The sequence below is a fragment of the Ictidomys tridecemlineatus genome, chromosome 5 (assembly GCF_052094955.1).
Source record: "Ictidomys tridecemlineatus isolate mIctTri1 chromosome 5, mIctTri1.hap1, whole genome shotgun sequence".
In the NCBI taxonomy this organism is placed as follows: domain Eukaryota; kingdom Metazoa; phylum Chordata; class Mammalia; order Rodentia; family Sciuridae; genus Ictidomys; species Ictidomys tridecemlineatus.
Window position 1 is genome coordinate 8,318,796 of NC_135481.1, and position 22,275 is coordinate 8,341,070.

General features: G+C 37.7%; 1 protein-coding gene across 11 annotated transcripts in view; it reads right to left on the bottom strand.

The window, feature by feature from the left end:
* The window catches only part of Peak1 (pseudopodium enriched atypical kinase 1), a 276,412-nt gene that overhangs the window by 17,592 nt on the left and 236,545 nt on the right, over positions 1–22,275 (bottom strand). For 10 of the 11 annotated variants that reach the window (XM_078049235.1, XM_078049227.1, XM_078049236.1 and 7 more), the window contains one exon: positions 8,060–8,805. The exons of the other annotated variant lie outside the window; for it this stretch is intronic. In XM_078049235.1, the coding sequence (XP_077905361.1) occupies positions 8,060–8,805 (746 nt within the window). The remainder of the gene's footprint in view (positions 1–8,059; positions 8,806–22,275) is intronic. 11 annotated transcript variants of the gene reach the window in all.

Consider the following 22,275-nt stretch of genomic DNA (forward strand, 5'->3'; position numbering starts at 1 on the left):
ATTTCTATAAACCCAGACAAATACCACAATATTTTATATAGTTTATGTTTTTTGAAAGGTTAAGACATATTTATCAAATGCCCATTATGTACATGATATTATATGCTAAGGACATAAGAATTAACAAGCCATGATCCTTATCATGGAGAAGGTCGAATGTGATAGTGGGGAGGAGAAGCATGTTCCTGAGATTGTAACATGGTAGTACTGCTGAATTGTACAACTTATTGTGACAGAACTCGATAGAGAAGTCCACCAGGTACCTTGTGGGGATATAGGAAACAGCTATCAGCTATCACAGGTAACCACAACTGGATTGTTTAAGAACTGATAGAAACTTTCTAGGTACATGAGAATGGAGGAAAAAATAACTATTATTTACTGAATTCTTCACTTTGTGCCAAATGATGCTCTGAGCACTATATACACCATATCCACCACTATATTAACTCCTATTAATTTTTTTGTACAATGGCTCTGAGAAGAATGAAGTATTATTTTTCATTTTATAGATAAGACACTAGAATTACAAATGGCAAGTAAGCAGGCCAGAGTAACAGCTAATATGAAGCTAAGCAACATATTTAAACCCAGTTCTGTCTGACTTAAAAGACTAATTCTTGGGCTGGGTCTGTAGCTCAGTGATATAGCAGTTGTCTAGCATGTATGAGGCACTGGGTTCAATTCTCAGCACCACATGTAAATAAAATAAAGGTCCATCAACAATTTAAAACAAAACAAAAAGCCTAATTTTTAACCACTTTGTCAAAAGTCCTTAGATTTTTTCTATGTGGGAACCACCTGAGGGGGCTGCTCCAAATGCAGTTTCCCAGACTTCACTGCCCGTGATTCCAACTCTATAGGTACGGAAATGACACTTTTAATGAGGATCCCTCAGGTAGTTCTGAAATAGGTCATCTGCAGCTCACAATGCAGAAGTTCTTCATTGTATCAGACTGCCTCCCAGGAGTAGGGCAGTCCAGACAGAGGAGCCAGTGTGTGGAGAAGCCGAGGAGCATGAAATAGGAGCTATTTATAATTTATGCCAGAGGAGGTGACTATAGAGATGAGTAACTAAGGAAACCTGCACCTTCAAGAAATTCAATGTCAAATGATCCAAAAATCTCTAATGCTTTTGTTTTCTTTCACTGAAAAGATATCATAATTTTTTTCTTTTTTTGTGTGTGTGTATGTGTGTGTGTTCCTAGGGATTTAACCCAGGACCTTGTGAATGTTATGATATAATTTTCAAACAAAATCAAAATCACCTATAATTTCTACCACTTTAATATAGAAATTATTTGCATATTACCATTTTGTGAGTTAATTTTTAAAAGTTATGGTCATATTATTTGGTGCTCTATGACATTTTACAACAAACATTTTTCATTTTATATAGTCTTCATAATTACCACTTTTAATGGATACAAACATTCCATTGGGCTGACGTGCTACAATTTATTAAATTGTTTCCTTACTATCAAATACTTAATTTGTTTCCAATTTTTGGCTGTACTGAAATCCTTGAGGCTGTTACATTTTGTAGTCTTTTCTCATAATTAAGAAGAAAAGATGTTTACATCTTTGAAGTAATGAGAAAGAAAATAAGTGTAGAACCTATCTAAATATGCTCAGGCTAATGCCCAATATTAAAGAATAATAGTGAACTATAGAATGTGCAGCAGTAATTTTCCATTATTGTTAATAATAAGAATACATTATTATATTTTACATGTACTTTAGCTTATAAAAGCAGTTTTACTACATAAACATGTGCATTATAGCAGTCTTATTAGGTAGGTAGGGCAGTTAGTTTCCATTGATGTGAAAATTCAGAGAAGTTACATAACCTGTGTTAAGAATATAGAGAGGGATTTAGAACTTGATCCTAAGTCAGATGACTCCAATGCTCTTTATTCTGTTCTTTAATGCCTTTCAGTTTAAGACCAATAAAAATAACAAAGCTATTCCTGTCAAATAAAAACTAGAATAAACAGGAAAACTTTCAAATCTAGGAAAAGTCCTGAGTTAAAACCACTTCCTTTATAATGAATACAACACTTAATATGGATTGAACTGTTTTTCTCCGTGCCCCCATTCCTATATTGAAGCTCTAATCTCCAATATGACAGCATTTGGAGACAGGATCAGTAAGGAGGTAATTAAGGCTAAATAAGGTCAATGAGTGGAACCCTGATATGACAGGAATAGTGTTGGTGTAAGAAGAGGCACCAGAGAGCTGCTTGCTGTCTCTGTAATGTCAGGATGCAATGAAAATGTGGCATCTGTAAGCTAGGAAGGGAGTCCTCACCAGTAACTCATTTAGCCATAACTTTGATTATCTGGGGCTTTCCAGCCTCCAGAACATGAGAGGATACATTTGGGGTTTAAGTTATGCAGTGTACGGTACTTTTAAAAGGTAGCCTGAGCCGACTAAGACTGGGGTTTTGATATTGAGAAAAATTAAAAAATGGAGAAGCAGCCTTGGTAGTGGTAAGAGCCTGGAAGAATTCTGAGATGCATGTTAAATAAAGCCTAGATAACTGTGAGCAGATAGTTGCTATAAATATGGATGTTAAAGCAATTCTGGTGAGGTCTCTGATGGAAATGAGGAACTGGAAAAAAGGTGATTGCTTTCATGAAGAGGGAAAGAACTTGGCCCAACTGTGGAATAATGTTTTGTGAAAGACAGAACTTGCAAGAGACAAAACTGGATTTTTGGCTAAGGAGATTTCTAAGACAAGTGTTGAAGTAGTTTGGTTCCTCCTGACAGCTTATAGTAAAATGGGAAAGAAGAAAGATGAATGGGAGACAGAATTATTAAGAAAAAAAGAACCAGAACTTGAAGATGTATTATTAATTTATTTGTATGTGGCGCTGAGAATCGAACCCCATGCCTCGCATATGCTAGGCAAGCGCTCTACCATTGTGCCACAACCCCAGCTCTGAAAGCTCATTTTTTACAGAACACTAAAAGTGTGGCCAAATGACCATTTGATATAAAGATCATGAGTGAGACTCACAGATTTAACCAGCCATTTCAGCAGAAGCCAGGAATAGGTATGGCATTATATTAGAAAAGACACTGCTAGTTTAAGCCAAGAGGAGAAAGTAGAATGGAATGAAAGAAGGCTGCCAGCCTCCTTGAATTCTGTAGGATTGCACCATGAAGCTAGCTGCTTGGCTGTGAACATGTACTATTCTTCAGGGAAAGGGAAGAATGACCCAAAGGTGACAGAGACATCAGGTTGCTCTTCCCACCACAGGTCCAGTGGGCAAGGCTATTCCCTCTTGGGCTTCAAAAGTGAGGCTGCTTCTCTAGATTTAGAGGGCCAGGATGATTGTGAGCAGCATCTCAGGGCTGGAGCCACCTTGCAGAGCCACAGGGCTGATGCTGCCACCACACTGGACCAAGAGTACAAACCAAGGAGGATTATTCTCCAGTCTTAAGGTTGAAGGGAAATTGACTTGCTAGATTTTGAGTTTTTGGGATCCACCGCTCCTTCTTTCCATCCTCTAATTTTTCCCTTTTGGAATGGGAATTTCAACACCATGACTGGGATTTTAGAATTAATTCTGAAATAAGACTTTTGAGGTTGTTGGAATGTGTTCTGTATGTGAAAATATGTATTTGCATGAATTTGAGAGGGTGGAGGACAGAATGTGATGGACTATATTGTTTTCCCCAACTCCAATTCATATGTTGAAGCCCTAAACCTCAATGTGACTGTACCTGGAGATAGGGCCTACAAAGTGGTAATTAAGGTTAAATGAGGTCCTAAGGTTAGGGCCTTGTTATGTTTTAGATATGAAGCGTCCTCCAAAAGCTCATGTGTGAGATAATGCAAGAAAATTTAGAGGTAAAATGATTGGGTTATGAAAGCTATAGCCTAATCAGTGCATCCAGCTTCTGATAGGTATTAGCTGGGTGGTAACTATAGGCAGGTAGGGTGTAGCTGGAGGAGGTGGGTCACTGGGGTTGTGCCTTTCGGGTATATATTCTGTCCCTGAAGAGTGGAGTGCTCTCTCTCTCTCTCTCTCTCTCTGCTTCCTGATGGCGTGTCCCCAGCTGCTTTCCTCTGCCACACTCTTCCGCTATGATGTCTTGCCTTACTTTAGGCCCTAAGGAATGGAGTCAGCCATCTATGAATGGAGACTTCTGAAACCATGAACCCCAAAACAAACTTTTCTTCCTCTAATTGTTCTTGTCAGGTCTTTTAGTCACAACAGTGAAAAAGGTGACTAACATAGGCCTAGCTACAATAGAACTGGTGTCCTTAAAAGAAGAGATACAAGAGCAAGAACATTCGTTTCCTCTTGCTCTCTCCCAATCATGTGAAGACAGAGAGAAAGCAGCTATCTATAAGCCAGGAAGAGCCCTCACCCGAAATGAAATAAGTTGGAACCTTGATCTCAGACTTTTCAGCCTACAGAAATATGAGAAAATTCATTTCTGTAGCTTAAGCCATCCAGTTTATGGTATTGTTATGGCAGCCTGAGCAAACTAAGATAATGCACAAAATAAAGATTTTTGTACTCTGTGATTGCAGTGGATTGGTAGGGGTAGGGTAGTATCCTTTGACTTTCAGATTGCTAAATTCCAACACTGACTTCCTTTTGCCAACATTTTAAGAGAGAGTCACACCTATTAGCCTATTCTAATTTCCAGTAATATGGGAAGGGATATTTTAAGAAGGCAATCAGGGGCTGGGATTGTGGCTCAGCAGTAGAGCACTCGCCTCACACGTGTGAGACCCTGGGTTCGATCCTCAGCACCACATAAAAATAAATAAATAAAATAAAGATAATGTGCCCATGTATAACTAAAAAAAAAAATCTTAAAAAAAAGAAGGCAATCAGGAGAAACAGTTGTTTCATATGGGCTGATTGCTGGTCTCTTTTGCTTATCTCTGCAAAAGAGGGTTCTCAGCATCCTCATAGTTTATTATTCTAAGACTGTACAGTAAATTGGGCACCTCTAGAAACACACAGAGGGTCTTCAAAGAGACATTTATATTCAGCATTTAGTGTAAAACATCCTTTCTCGAACCTGCCAACAACTCCCAGTATATAATCACTTGCCACCTGTTCTTTCGAGATTGCTTTTGCATCATTACAAGCAAAGAAATCAATACCAGACCATTGATTTAGGAAAGAGACAAGATTGCATGGCAATAATACATAAAGTTAGTCAAGCCCTACTTCTCAATTGTTTTGAAAGAACAGATAGTTCAGTGCCCCTTTCTGAAATAGGTACTCATTCTGCACTGGTGATCTTGTAGCAATAAAGACTCAAGGTAGATAAGGCACCATAACCCCAATTGATATAACCGCTCTTGAGTGCTACACAGAATCTCGAAATGCCTTTTAGACTCAATAGTAATAAATTAACAGGAGCAAGATTCCTTCTCTGCAGTTTTCCCTGTGGTTTAATTTTAAAAGTATAGGCTGGACCCCACAGAGTCACTGCTAGCACCACAAGATAGTCAATAGGTATAGATGCTGCAAGTGTGGAGAGCAGCCAACTGAGGATCTGGTCCAAATGTACGTTCCGTCTTGATAGATAGGTAAGGTCAATTGTTTACCTTATCCATTAATTTACCAAGATACCATCTGGACTTTCTAAGCCAAATTAACATGTAAAAGCCAGTTAGATGGCTTTGAACCAGTGAATAGAATCAATAAAAAGGAACTATGGAGACTATTACCTTAATTTTACATAGAGCTTTGTGTTTTTCAAAACCTTTCACCTGCATTATTTCACTTGATCCCTACCTCAACCCCACAGGGATTATTATCATAAATATCTAAAAAAAAAAAAAAAAAGAGGAAATTGAGGACCAAAGACTGTTACTCTCTTGAAGTAGGAAAGAAGCTAATGGTAATGAAAGAAATGACTACTCCTCAGGGACATTTTGTTCTCTTCTAACCAAACAATAGCCCCACATGATAGGTACTATTATTGACAAAGATACTAAATGGCAGAGCCAGGATCATAGGCCATGTCATGTTTATTATAGTGATAGCGACAAAACATGGCTTAGTGTTACAGTGAATGTAACTGGGCAAGAATTCTTGATGTCAAGCATTCTGGACATCGTGAAGCAGTGGATTGTCTGAAATGGGTGGTATACATGTAAGAAAGTAATAAGTGACACAATGTAAGAAGTACAGGCTATTAAGGCAAGATTATCTGTGTTTAAATTCCAGCTGTACTGGGGCTGTGACTATAACTCAGTGGTAGAGCATTTGCTTATATGTGTGAAGCCCTGGGTTCGATCCTCAGCACCACATAAAAATAAAAAAAAAATAAACTAAAGGTATAAAAAATACAATACCTTATTTTTTCTTTTTTTAAATAGAGCCTTTTAAAAAAGAAAAATTCAGGGTGGGGCTGTAGCTCAGTGGCAGAGCGCCTGCCTGGCACGTGTGAGGCACTGGGTTCTATCCTCAGCACCACATAAAAATAAATAAATAAAGATAAAGGTGGGGGGGAAAGAGAAAAGAAAAATTCCACCACTCCTTGGTTTACACAAAAGGACTTAAAATCAGCATACTATAGTGATGCAGCCACATCAATGTTTATAGCAGCTCAATTCACAATAGCTAGACTATGAAACCAACCTAGGTGTCCCTCAATAGATGAATGGTAAAGAAAATGTGGTATATATGCTCAATGGAATATTATTCAGCTTTAAAGAAGAGTAAAATTATGGCATTTGCCAGTAAATGGTTGGATTTGGAGAATATTCTAAGAGAAATAAGCCAATCCCCACAAAACCAAAGACTAATAAATGTTTTCTCTAATATGTGGATGCTAATTCACAATAAGGCAGGACGGGGGTGGGAGCACCAGGGAAGAATAGCATTACCTTAGATTAGGTAGAAGAAGTGATAGGAGGGGAGGGGAGGGGATGTGGGGATAGGAAAGATAGTAGAATGAAATAGACTGTATGTATATATGTGACTGCATGACCAATATGATTCTGCAACATATACACTCAGAAAAATGAGAAATTACATCCCATCTAGTATGATATATCAAAGTGCATAAATGCATTCTACTGTCATGTATAACTAATTATAACAAATTAAAAAATTAAAAAAATTTCCAGCTATATTAGCTAGCTGTGTGACCTTAAGCAAGTTAGTTTACCTCTCTCAGCTCCATTTTCTTTGTGTATCAAATGGAAAAAAAAAAGATCTTAACCTCATAAAGTTGATGTAAATATTATAGGGCTGGGGATATGGCTCAAGCGGTAGCACGCTCGCCTGGCATGCGTGCGGCCCGGGTTCGAGCCTCAGCACCACATACAAACAAAGATGTTGTGTCCGCCGAAAACTGAAAAATAAATATTGGAATTCTCTCTCTCTTTCTCCCCCCTCCCTCTCCCTCTCTCTCTCTCTCTCTCTCTCTCTCTCCCCCCCCCCCTCTTAAAAAAAGTAAATATTATAAAACAAAGTTAATGAAACAGTAACAAATATCAGTTATCTTCCTCAATAAAAACATTTCTCTGGCAAGCTGAGAAATTATAGAGCTGAGGTAGACAAAGGTCTCTTGGTAGGGAATAAAGACAGAAACATGGAATAGAAGGCACATGGCAGACTTCATTTTTATAGGTAGCTACCTCAAGCAGTTACAGCTCAAGGACTCCTTCCTTTAAGAAGATTTCTCTGCCTCTGAGAGTCTGAGTCCTTCCAAGGTTAAAAATTCTTGTTTACCTCTAACTTAGCATGCAGTATCTCTTTACTTGTCTATTTTCTCTTCTAAATACTAAATAAGTCTCCCTGTGGGAGGGAAAAGGAGGTACTGGGGATGAACCTGACCAAATTATACTGTTATATTGTGTGCATATATAAATATTTAACAAATCTCACTGTTATGTATAATTATAAAGCACCAATAAAAAGTTAAAAAAAAAAGAGCATCCTCTGTAAGACAGATGTGCAGTGACTTTTGTGGAAAAGAGAAATAAGAGGAAAGAAAGGGAAGAAGAATAGTTCCCTCCCAATAATAGTTTTGGCTAAGATTAAAATGAGATTTGTAATACTTTCTTACCTTAACTGCATAGTTACTAAGTGGATCTTTTGCATAGGAGGCAGTGTAATAAACTGCATCGCCTGCTTCACAACATGGCTTGTCACTGGTTAGCCTAAAGTCTGACCAGCTGTCCACCCCAAAACGGAGCTGGTCTTTCTGTCCAGCCATAAAGAGGTCTTCACATTTAATAGCCAGTTTCTTCAAGGCATCTGTATGAAGGCTTCGAATTTTACCCACTACTTCCTCCCGATTTTCAAGTCCTCGATAAAGTGCTTGTCTCTGTGGCTTCTGCATGCCTCGACTCTGTCTGCAAGAGGGACCACGTCGGCTGGACAGGGACTCCATGCTGTTGGAAAATCTGTCCTTAATACTGAGAGTGGTTAAGCTGGAAATGCTGTTTGCTGCGGAAGGGACAGGTCGCTCCCTGTGCAGAGGCCTCTCCAAGGAGTCATAAGACTCAATGTCCAGTCCTTTGAGTTCATAGCTGATGGAAGAACCAGCACTGCTAGCATCCCAGTTGGGGTCAATATCATAGGTGGGATTGGCCATGACACAAAGACTACTTTCCATGGATTTCTGGATATCTTTAGAGATTGGCTCTGTATTAGCTCTTATGATCATTTTCTTTGGCAGTGGGGGTGGTGTGGGTTGGGAAGCATTTGGTGCTTCTCGGTCTGTTTTCCCTCCAAAGGAAATGGCATCATCCAAAGCTCCCTTGGGCTGCCGAGGATGCTTGGGAGGTATCATGGCTGCTCTAGATTGCCCTGTGTTATTTCAAAAGAAAAAAGAAAAGAGAATAATTAAGCAAATTTTCCAGATTTGTTTCATAATTGAAACTTGAGTAGAAATGAGTGAGGTAGCCACAGGGGATGTAAGAATTATCCTATGCTTTCATTCAAAATGGAAAGCAACTGAAGAACACACACCTAAACATTGAAGGCATGAGTCTAAGACTTGGTGGGAGTAACAAGTATGAATGTCTCAGCATTTCTCTGCTACAGGAACAGGGCAGTAGTTTGTGTGATGGGCTTTCTTTTCAAAAAAAATAATCCAGAGTCTGGGATTGTGGCTCAGCAGTAGAGTGCTCACCTTGCATGTATGAGGCCCTGGGTTCGATCCTCAGCACCACATAAAAATAAAATAAATAAATAAAGGTATTGTGCCCAACTACAACTAAAAAATAAATATTAAAAAAAATAATTCAGATTCTCTAGTCCTGCCCCCAAGAGTGCTATAATTCACTACTTCACAATACTAAAGAATCACAGACATTCAAAAACATTTGCATTGTGACAGAATAAAGATGATAGCATTTGTGGATCAAGAAAATACTTAGGGAGGAGATCCATCATGGTGGCGGGCGGAGAGGCAGTGCTTTCAGTACCCCCTCAGTGATGGGGTCAGAGAGACACATAGATACGCTTAGATTCTACCTGTGGAGAATCTCCTAGCAAAATTCCACTGAAGAGAGACCGGTCGGGAGTTACTAGGATTTTTGGAAGTGACAGTTTGCCCCAGACGAGTGAATCCCCGCCACGAGATGCAGAGGTGCAGACCCGCCAGCAGCTGTCTGCGTGCCGCGGCATGGCCGCCTGCCCGTAGCCACCGTGACTGGGTGGCTAGCCTCCGAAATGCAGCTTGGCAGAAAGAGGTCTTTAGTCAAGCCTTCATGAAATAGTGAGCCAGGAGCTGAGGCCAACCGGGGAAAGACAAGTCCTACCCCTCCATTCGGACACTCCGGCAAGGAGCCTGGGGCCCGCCATAGCAGAGAGGTGATGTCACCGGAGTTCAGCTGACGGAATTCCTTCCCAGCGGAATCCACTTTAGCAGGTGTGTGACTCCCACCCCATCCAGATACAAGCAGCCAGGAAACCTCAGGGATCTCTCCGGGGGCGTGTCTGTAGGGAAGCAGAGGGGATTCCCGACCCCCAACCCCCCATATCACCAGCGGCGACTCCTAAGGTCTTAGCTGCCAGTTTACCACAGCACTGGGGCTTAGATGGGATGTGCGGTGGGGCTGCAAGTGTAACTAGATCTTTGGGGAACTGCTTCAGGTGAACAGGACCTGGCTGGCCAGCTGACAGGAGGAAGAGGGGAGGGGCCGGAGAAGTGAAACGGCTATGGACTGACAAGATTGAGAGACTCCCAGGAGCCGCCTTACAAGGATTGCTATCGGCATGTAGAGGGTAGAAGCTCGGCTTGGAGGGCACAGCTCTGCCTACTGGAAGAGAAGAAAATGGGTCTCTAAGACTTCAATTTTTTTTCTTTTATTCTTCTCTCTCTGTTCTTTTCCCCCCTTTTCCTTCTTTCTTTCTTTCCCGTTTCAAGTTTTATTGTTCTTTTCATTCTCCTCTATCTATCTCTCTCTCTCCTTCTTTCTTTTTAAGAGCACCTTCCTTCCCCTATCCCCCAATGTTCATCCCAAGCAGTAGGTCTTCCATAACGTGTAATTGTTTAAATGCAAATAGGTGAATGTTTCGAGGCTGTCTATAGGGCTCCTAAATACCTAGCTACTACCAACACCCTGATCCAATCGCCTGTTAGTATCTCACTTCAGTAGAGCAATCTTCTAAAGTAGCCAAGACATACTAACCCTCATACCATCATAGCACCTAACCTAAACATAAAGTCCTAAGAACAAACAACAAATCACTATATGCATACAGAACCCGGAAGCCTTTTATGAATTGAATGAATCAGCTTTAAAGTACAATAAAGCCCAACATTTCTAGGCATAATCTCCCACCACAAAGGAGAGACAACAGAGATATACAAAACCAAAACAAATTTATAGGAGAAAGTAGTTACACAGCAGTCAAACAGAGCTGGAAAGTAACGTGAACAACATGAAAAAACAAGGAAAAAAGGATTACAAATTATGCAGGACAACTTAAATCTACAGGAGGACCTAGAAGCATCAGAAACATGGACAGGGAAAGAACTCAAGGCATACCTAACTCAGATGGAACGGAATATTAGAGAAGACATGAGGCAGCAAGTTCAAGCAATGAAAGTATATTTTGAAAACGAATTAAACAAACAAATTCAAACTGCAAAGAACGAGCTTTACCAGGAGATAGAGATTAAAAAACAAACAAACAAACAGTAATCCTAGAAATGCAGGAAACCATAAAACAAATTAAAAACTCTAATGAGAATATTACAAATAGACTAGATCAAGTAGAAGTCAGAACATCAGATAATGAAGACAAAGTTTATCAACTTGAAAAGAATGTAGTCAACACAGAAAGGATGCTTAAATCTCACGAGCAATCTATCCAAGAGATATGGGATGTCATAAAAAAACCAAACTTGAGAGTCATTGGGATAGAAAAAGTTATAGAGGTTCAAACCAAAGGAATGGACAATCTATTAAATGAAATAATCCTAGAAAACTTCCCAGAGATGAAAGATGGAATGGATTGCCAAATCCTGGAAGCATACAGGACCCCAAACATTCAAAACCGTAATAGACCAACTCCAAGACATATAATTATGAAGATAGCCAACATAGAGAACAAGGAGAGAATATTAAAAGCTACGAGAGAAAAGAGGCAGATTACATTCAGGGGTAAACCAATTAGGTTAACGACTGATTTTTCACAGCAGACTTTGAAAGCGAGAAGATCCTGGAACAACGTATTTCAAACGCTGAAAAATAATGGATTCCAACCAAGAATACTGTATCCAGCAAAATTAAGCTTCAGATTTGACAATGAAATTAAAATATTTCATGATAAACAAAAGCTAAAAGAATTCACAGCCAGAAAATCAGCACTGCAAAGCATTTTGAGCAAAATACTACAAGAAGAGGAATTGAAAAATAGCGCCCAAAACTAACAGTGGGAGGTATCTCAGTAAAGGGGGAGAAAAATAACCAAAGAGGAAAAACTAGCCAAACTAAAATAAATAAATAAATAAACATGACTGGAAGTACAAACCGTATTTCAATTGTAACCTTAAATGTTAATGGCTTAAATTCACCAATCAAGAGACACAGGCTAGTAACCTGGATTAAAAAAACAAATCCAACAATATGCTGCCTTCAGGAGACTCAAATGATAGGAAAAGACACACACAGGTTGAAGGTGAAAGGTTAGGAAAAATCAAACCACTCACATGGCCCTCGGAAGCAAGCAGGAGTGGCCATACTCATATTGAATAAAACCAACTTCAAACCTAAGTTAATCAAAAGGGATAAAGAAGGACACTATATACTGTTAAAAGGAACCACCCACCAACAAGACATAACAATTATCAATTTGTATGCACCAAACAATGGTGCTGCAATGTTCATAAAACAAACTCTCCTCAAGTTCAAGAGTCAAATAAACACAACACAATAATTATGGGTAACTTCAACACACTGCAATCGCCATTAGACAGATCCTCTAGACAAAAGCTGAATAAAGAAACTATAGAACTCAATATCACAATCAATAACTTAGACTTAACCAACATATATAGAATATATCAACCATCATCAAGTGGATACACGTTCTTCTCAGCAGCACATGGATCCTACTCAAAGATAGACCATATATTATGCCATAGGGCAACCCTCAGTAAATATAAAGGTGTGGAGATAATACCATGCACCATATCTGATCATAATGAAATGAAACTGGAAATCAATGATAAAAGAAGGAAGGAAAAATCCTGCATCACCTGGAAAATGAACAATATGTTACTGAATGATCAATGGGTTATAGAAGACATAAAGGAGGAAATCAAGAAATTCTTAGAGATAAAAGACAATACAGACACAACATACCGGAATCTATGGGACACAATGAAGGCAGTTTTGAGAGGGTAATTCATCGCCTGGAGGTCATTCCTCAAAAAAAGAAAAAACCAACAAATAAATGAACTCACACTACATCTTAAAACCCTAGAAAAGGAAGAGCAAGACAGCAGCAAATGTAGTAGAAGACAAGAAATAATTAAAATCAGAGCAGAAATCAATGAAATTGAAACAAAAGAAACTATTGAAAAAATTAACAAAACTAAAAGTTGGTTCTTTGAAAAAATAAATAAGATCGACAGACCCTTAGCTATGCTAATGAAGAGAAGAAGAGAGAGAACTCAAATTACTAACATACGGGATGAAAAAGGCAATATCAAAACAGACACTACAAAAACACAGAAGATAATTAGAAATTATTTTGAAACCCTATATTCCAATAAAATAGAAGATAGTGAATATATCGATAAATTTCTTAAGTCATACAATCTGCCCAGATGGAGTCAGGAAGACACACACAATTTAAACAGACCAATAACAAAGGAGGAAATAGAAGAAGCCATCAAAAGACTACCAACCAAGAAAAGACCTGGACCGGATGGGTATACAGCGGAGTTTTACAAAACCTTCAAAGAAGAATTAATACCAATAGTTTTCAAGCTATTTCAAGAAATAGAAAAAGAAGGAGCTCTTACAAATTCATTCTATGAGGCCAATATCACCCTGATTCCAAAACCAGACAAAGACACCTCAAAGAAAGAAAACTACAGACCAACATCTCTAATGAACCTAGATGCAAAAATCCTTAATAAAATCCTGGCGAATCGAATACAAAAGCATATCAAAAAAATTGTGCACCATGATCAAGTAGGATTCATCCCTGGGATGCAAGGCTGGTTCAATATACAGAAATCAATAAATGTTATTCACCACATCAATAGACTCAAAGATAAGAACCATATGATCATCTCGATAGATGCAGAAAAAGCATTCGACAAAAGTACAGCATCCCTTTATGTTCAAAACATTAGAAAAACTAGGGATAACAGGAACTTACCTCAACATTGTAAAAGCTATCTATGCTAAGCCTCAGGCTAGCATCATTCTAAATGGAGAAAAACTGAAGGCATTCCCTCTAAAATCTGGAACAAGACAGAGATGCCCTCTCTCACCACTTCTATTCAATTTAGTTCTTGAAATACTAGCGAGAGCAATTAGACAGACAAAAGAAATTAAAGGCATAAAAATAGGAAAAGAAGAACTTAAATTATCACTGTTTGCGGATGATATGATAATATATCTAACAGACCCAAAAGGGTCTACAAAGAAACTGCCAGAGTTAATAAATGAATTCAGCAAAGTGGCAGGATATAAAATCAACACGCATAAATCAAAGGCATTCCTGTATATCAGCAACAAAACTTCTGAAATGGAAATGAGGAAACCACTCCATTCACAATATCCTCAAAAAAAAAAATACTTGGGAATCAACCTAACAAAAGAGGTGAAAGATTTATACAATGAAAACTACAGAACCCTGAAGAGAGAAATACAAGAAGATCTTAGAAGATGGAAAAATGTACCCTGTTCATGGATAGGCAGAACTAACATCATCAAAAGTTCTCGATAGGTTTAATGCAATGACAATCAAAATCCCAACGGCATTTCTTGTAGAAATAGATAAAGCAATCATGAAATTCATATGGAAAAACAAAAGACCCAGAATAGCAAAAGCAATTCTAAGCAGGAAGTGTGATTTGGAGGTACAGCAATACCAGATTTCAAACTGTACTACAGAGCAATAGTAACAAAAACAGCATGGTACTGGTACCAAAACAGGCAGGTGGACCAATGGTACAGAATAGAGGACACAGAGACCAATCCACAAAATTACAACTTTCTTATATTTGATAAAGGGGCTAAAAGCATGCAATGGAGGAAGGATAGCATCTTCAACAAATGGTGTTGGGAAAACTGGAAATCCATATGCAACAAAATGAAGCTGAACCCCTTTCTATCGCCATGCACAAAAGTTAACTCAAAATGGATCAAAGAGCTTGATATCAAATCAGAGACTCTGCACCTGAGAGAAGAAAAAGTTGGCTCCAATCTACATATTGTGGGGTCGGGCTCCAAATTCCTTAATAGGACGCCCATAGCCCAAGAGTTAATAACAAGAATAAACAAATGGTACTTACTTAAACTAAAAAGTTTTTTCTCAGCAAGAGAAACAATAAGAGAGATAAACAGGGAGCCTACATTCTGGGAACAAATCTTTACTCCTCACACTTCAGATAGAGCCCTAATTTCCAGAATATACAAAGAACTCAAAAAATTAAACAATAAGATAACAAATAACCCAATCAACAAATGGGCAAAGGACCTGAACAGACACTTCTCAGAGGAGGACATACAATCAATCAACAAGTACATGAAAAAATGCTCACCATCTCTAGCAGTCAGAGAAATGCAAATCAAAACCACCCTAAGATACCATCTCACTCCAGTAAGATTGGCAGCCATTATGAAGTCAAACAACAACAAGTGCTGGAGAGGATGTGGAGAAAAGGGTACACTTGTACATTGCTGGTGGGACTGCAAATTGGTGTGGCCAATATGGAAAGCAGTATGCAGATTCCTGGGAAAGCTGGGAATGGAACCACCATTTGACCCAGCTATTGCCCTTCTCGGTCTATTCCCCGAGGACCTTAAAAGAGCGCACTATATGGATACTGCCACATCAATGATCATAGCAGCACAATTCACAATAGCTAGACTGTGGAACCAACCTAGATCCCTTCAATAAATGAATGGATAAAAAAAATGTGGCATTTATATACCATGGAGTATTATGCAGCACTAAAAAATGACAAAATCATGGAATTTGCAGGGAAATGGATGGCATTAGAGCCAATTATGCTAAGTGAAGCTAGCCAATCCTTAAAAAACAAATGCCAAATGTCTTCTTTGATTTAAGGAGAGCAACTAAGAACTGAGCAGGGAGGAAGAGCATGAGGAAAAGATTAACATTAAACAGAGACAAGTGGTATGAGGGAAAGGGAGAGAGAGAGAAGGGAAATTGCATGGAAATGGAAGGAAACCCTCAACGTTATACAAAATCAATATAAGAGGTTGTGAGGGGAAAGGAGGGGAAAAACAAGGGAGAGAACTGAACAACAACAGATGAGGTAGAGAGGGAAGATGGGAGGGGAGATAGTAGGGGATAGGAAAGGCAGCAGAATACAACAGTCACTAATATGGCATTATGTAAAAATGTGAATGTGTAACTGATGTGATTCTGCAATTTGTATTTGGGGTAAAAATGGGAGTTCATAACTCACTTGAATCAAATGTATGAAAGATGATATGTCATGAGCTTTGTAATGTTTTGAACAACCAATAAAAAAAATTATTGTGGCAAAAAAAAAAAAAGAAAATACTTAGGAGCATTATTGAAAATAGAAATGAAACTAGCAATGGGACCACCAGACAGGGGCTCAAAAGATGCTATCCTGTTTTTTTTTTTTTTAAACATTGTTCCAATTTATAGTGTACGTAGTACTTACCATTATACATTGTATACATATATGTATACAACAGGTTATATGCATAGTATTTTCCAACACATGAATATGATTGCATAAGCCTTATTATTTTATTTCACTGCAGAGATGGCTTTTGACATTGTTTAAACTGGTCTATATAAATATTCCTGTGATTGTGGTCAGGAACAGCAGAGGAGCAGTTACCTGCTATTTGAAATAGTCACTCACAAACTTTTATGTGACTTTTTATTTCAGAGGCATATACATTGTGATTTGAGAGATGCTGCTTTTGAAAATCTTTTATGAGCCCTAGTTATAGATCATCACATGGTGTTCATTCTGTTTTGTCTCTTAGATCAGAGCCCACCCTAATAACCTCTTCTTAACTTGATTACACCAACATTCTATTTCCAAATGAGATCATGTTTACAGGTACCAGGATTTAGGACCTAATCATATCCCTTTTTTTTTTCCGGGGCGGGGGGCACATAATCCAATTCATATAATCTCTGCTTAGTTTCCAACATAAGAATAAATCCCATGTGTGGGTTTGAAGATATCTTCAGGGTTTATTGTAAAATGTAAAGAGGACATTGTTTTTTAAAGACACATACACCATGAAACCTGCATAAAAGCTCTTAAAAACTATAGTCATGTTATTAAAATGAGACCTGTACTCAAGTTCTCAGAGTTAGAGCATAATACCTTGTAATGGATTGGATTATGTCTCCCTCAAAAGATATGGGGAGATTCTAATGCCTGGTACATGTGAACCTGACCTTATTTAGAAAGAGAATCTTTGCCACGAAGTGTAGTGGTACACACCTGTTATCCCAGTGACTCAAGAAGCTGTGGCAGGAGGATCTAAGCAACTTAATGAGACCCTGTTTCAAAATAAAAAATAAAAAGGGCTGGAGATGTGAGTCAGTGGTCAAAAACCCTGGGTTCAATCCTCAGTTCAAAAGAAAAATAAAGTCTTTGCTAAGGTAATCATGTTAAAATGAGGCCATTAGGATGGGGTCTAATCCAATATGATTGATGTATATATAATAAGAACACCACGTGTATGCAGAGAACACAAAACAAAAGAAAACAAAACAGAGAATACCATGTGACGAGTGAGTCAGAGACTGGAGTGATGCAGCTGCCAGCAAAGGAATGCCTAGGATTGATGGCCACCATCAGATGCCAGGGTTCTACCCAGTGTCTCAGAGGGTGCACAGCCCTGCTGACAACCCTTTGGCTTCAGATTATTAACCTCCATAATCGTCAGAGAATAAATTTCTGTTGTCTTAAGCAACCCATTTATGATACTTCATTATAGCAGCACTAGGAAGCTAATACATGCTTCTATTGATGATCACCCAAAAGGAGAAGGCAATGGATAGTTCTACAGATGATGAAGAATAGGGGTAGTGGATTGTTTTGTTACAATCATGTCCTTGAAGAAATATCAAGGGTAAGCACTAACGTAAACTGTGATTGTAATAATAATAATAATAATAATATATTTCTCACACATTTGACATTTTTCAAAAATATTTCAGAGTTTAAATAAGCTACCACAATACATGCAGCAAACCCAAGGATCTCCATTCTCTACCAATTGCATGTAGCAATATTTTTACAAGGAACAGAGTTACTTTAAATATAAATAAACAAAATATGTATATATAGAAAACATGAGAGAAAGAATATGAGAACTCAAACCTTCAGCAAATATAATACTCAATAAATATTTCATTTTAAATGATTAAAAATATTTAGTGTGAAAAAGTAATTAAATTCTATATGTACATATAACAAGGAAAGAAAGTAAATTAATAATTTAAAACTTTTAGGCTGAAGATTTGGCTCAAGAGTAGAATGCCTGCCTATCAGATGCAATGGTCCCTGGGTTCTACCCCAAGCACCACATAAATAATTAAGTAAACAAATAACTAAAATTAAAAATTCCCACAAGGAAAAACCCAGGACTAGATGGCTGATATATTCTATCATATGTTTAAAGAGGTATTAACACCAATGCTTTGCAATCTCTTTAAAAAAAAAAAAAACTGCCTACCTCAAATTCTATGGGGCCAATACTACCCAGATAATCAAACCAGATAAAGACATAATGAAAAACAACTAGGGATTATAGCTCTTATGAATACAGTTGGAAAAATCCTTACTTTATACTAGCAAACTGAATCTAGCAATGTTTTAAAAGGATCATATACCATGACAAGGTAGGATTTATTCAAGGAATGCAAGGTTGGTTAACATCTGAAAAATTAACCAACGTTCTACACAATGCTAACAGAATAATGGGAGGAAAGCCTCATGTGATCACCTTGAAAGATGCAGATATCAAGAGCTGACATCATATTTAATGACAAAAGACTGGATGCTTCCCCCAACATTAGGAATAAGGCAAGACTTCTGCTCTTACCATCTGTATTTAACATTGTACTTGAGCTTCTAACTGGGAAATTAGGAAAGAAAGAATTAAAAACACTGGATTGGAAAAATGGAAGTAAAACTGTATTTCCTCACAGATCTTGTATACTGAAAAGCCTAAGGAATTCACAAAACACAATACAAACAAACAAACAAAATCTATTAGAATTAATATACCAGCTCAGCAATATTACAAAATACAAGACTGATGTACAAAAATTAATTGCATTTCTGTATACTAGCAATGAACAATCCAAAAATGAAATTAAGAAAACAATTCTATTTGCAGTATCATCAAAAAGAATACAGGTACAGTGGCACATGCCTGTAATCCCAGCAACTTGGGAGACTGAGGCAGAAGAATTGCCAGTTCAAAGCTAGCCCCAGCAACTTAGTGAGGCCCTAAGCAATTTAGCAAGACCCTGTTGTCAAAATAAAAATATAAAAGGGCCAGTGATGTGGCTCAGTTGTTAAGTTCCCTGGGTTCAATCCCTGGTACCAAACCAAACCAAACAAAAACACCCAGACTTTCATAATAAGTTAACAAAACAAGACTATACACTGAAAACTATACAACATTGTTGAAAAAAATGTAAAAAGAACTAAATGAAATTAATCATGTTATTAAAAATTAGTCACATTATTAAAATGACTAATTTTATACAGTTGATTTATGTTCATGAACCAGAAATTTGATAACTTGATATTGTTAAGGTGGGAATACTTCCCAAATTGATCTACAGATTTAATGTAATAACTATTAGAATCTCAGCTGGGTTTCTTGCATAAATTGAGAGGCTTGTCCTAAAGTTTGTGTGGAAATACAAGGGAGTCAAGAGTACCAAAAAATACCTTGAGAAAGATCAAAGTTGGAGAATTCATACTTTCTAATTTCAAAACTTATTACAAAACTATAGTTATCAAGACTATGTGGTGCTAACATAAGCACAGAAATATAGACGAGTGAAACAGATTTAAAAGGCCAGAAATAAATTCTTGTATTAATGGACAATTGATTTTTCACAAGGTTGCCAAAACAATTCCATGGGGAAAGAACAGTCTTTTCAATAAATGATCCTGTAATCCCTGGATGGCCACATGCAAAAGATTGAAATTGGACTCCTCTCTCATAGAATACACAAAATTTAAATCTAAATGTAGCAAAGATTTAAATATAAGTTTAAACAATAAAACTTTTATTATTATTATTTGCAGTGCTGGGGATTGAACCCAGGATCTTGTGCATGTTAGATGAATACTAGACCAGAGAGCTATGTACCCAGCCCAATTAAACTCTTTAGACAAAACATAGGAATAAATCTTTGTGGCCCTGGGTTAGGCAGTGTTTTCTTAAATATGATGCCTAAAGCATAAGTGACAAAAGAAAAAAAATTGTAACAGTGAAAGTCATTAAAAATTCAAAATGTGTATTTTTAAAAGGATACCTTCAAGAAAGTGAAAAGACAATTCAAGGAACAGGAGATCTTATGTTCAGACTGTGTATCTGATAAGGATATATAAAGTACTCTTATAAAAAGATAAATAGCCCAATTAAGAATGGTTAAAAAATTCACAGACATTGCTCCAAAGAAGATATGCAAATGGCCAATAAATGCATAGGAAGATGTTCAGTATCATACTCATTAAGTAAATGCAAAACATGATCACAATGATACCTCTTTACATCCACTAGGCTTACTATAATAAAAAATCCAGACAACCGTTGGTGAGGATATGGAAAAATTCAAAAGCTCATACATTGCTAGTAGGAATCTAAAATAGTATAGCTACTTTGGAAAACAGTCTGGTAGGGTCTCAAAAAGATAAACTGAATCAACATGACCTAGCATTTCTACTTCTATGGATATATCTAAAATAAATGAAAATATGTTCATACAAAATTTGTATATGAATGTTTATAGCACCATTATTCACAATAATCCCAAACTAGACACAATCCTAATGTCCACTTTCTGTTGAATGAATAAACAAAATGTGGTATACCACTGAGTAATATTCCACCATGAAGAGGAATGAAGTACTGATATAAGATAGGATGAACCTTGAAATAATTATGCTAACTGAAAGAAATCAGTCAGAAATGACTACATATTGTACAATTTCATTATAAAGCCATAGAGACAGAGACAGGGTTACCAGAGAATGGGAGAAGGAGAAAATAGGGGAGTGACTGGTAATGGGTTTCTGTGTGGGGCAATGAAAATGTTCTGAAATTAGACAGTGGTGATAGTTGTAAAATTCTAAAAATATACTACAACTCACTAAATTGTATCCTCTAAAAAGGTGAAATGTATGGCATGTAAATTACATCTCAATAAGGCAAATCAACAATTTCTTCTTAGAAACCACCATGAATTGACTTTCAGTCATATCTTCCTATTCTTCTGTACCCTTCATATCATCCAGGAGGTGGGGGTGTGGCATTCACTGAACTCTTTTTCTGTGATGCAGAGGCCTCCTTCCTTTGCTAATGTGAGAAGTCAGACCATGGTTTATTTACAAGGTGATAGAAGTATGCTTTGTTACAAGTTGCTGATCTAGAACTTCCAGGGATAAAGTGCCATGAAGAAGGTTAGAAGCAGTAAATTACATCAGCTCAGGCCCTTATCATCCTTCTCTGAATATTGTGACAATCTTCTATCGTCACTCTCCTGTTTTGCTTCTCTCGCCTCTCTAGCTACTAGGAGATCTTTTTTTTTTAAAATAGCAAAGCTGATCATGGCACTCCTCTGCTTAAAAAATCCTGCCCTCAAGATCAAATCCAAATCTTCAAGCATAGAAAGTAAGCCCTGCATAACCTGGCCCTGATGTACTTGTTTCTCTTATAGCATTTCCTCTTGCATCCTAACTCAGCTTGTAGTTTTCCAGCACTCTTTGCTACTTTATGCTTCCTTTATGCTTTATGTCTTTGCTCATGCTGATCCTCTTCCAGGAACAGTTTTCTATTCTTCTTATTTTCTCCCTGGTGCTGGGGGAATTGAACCCAGGGCCTCACACATGGTAGGTAGGCATTCTATCACTGAGTTGCACCCCCAGCCCTCCTCTCATCTTCAAACATTTTGCTCTGGGGAGTGTTTCTTAACTCTACTCCTCCAAATTGGACTCTCCTTCCTGGGGACCTCAGACATGTCCCATGAAGTGTTTGTTCTCTTTAAGCACTTATATCACTTGCCTTGAGTCCTTATATGATTTCCCCACTGGGCTGTTCAACAAGGGCATGAACTGTGTCTCATTTATACAATCAGGACCAACAATTTAAGAATGGAATGGAGGGCTGGGGTTATGGCTCAGTGGCAGAGCGCTTGCCTCAGCACCACATAAAAATAAATAAACAAAATAAAGATATTATGTCCATGTATAACTAAAAAATATTAAAAAATAATGAAATGGAGTAAATAAATAAAAAACTAGCAACATAAACCTATTTCTGCCCATTCCAATGTGGGCCCTGGAAGAGGCTATATGGGTTGTCATTTTCTACC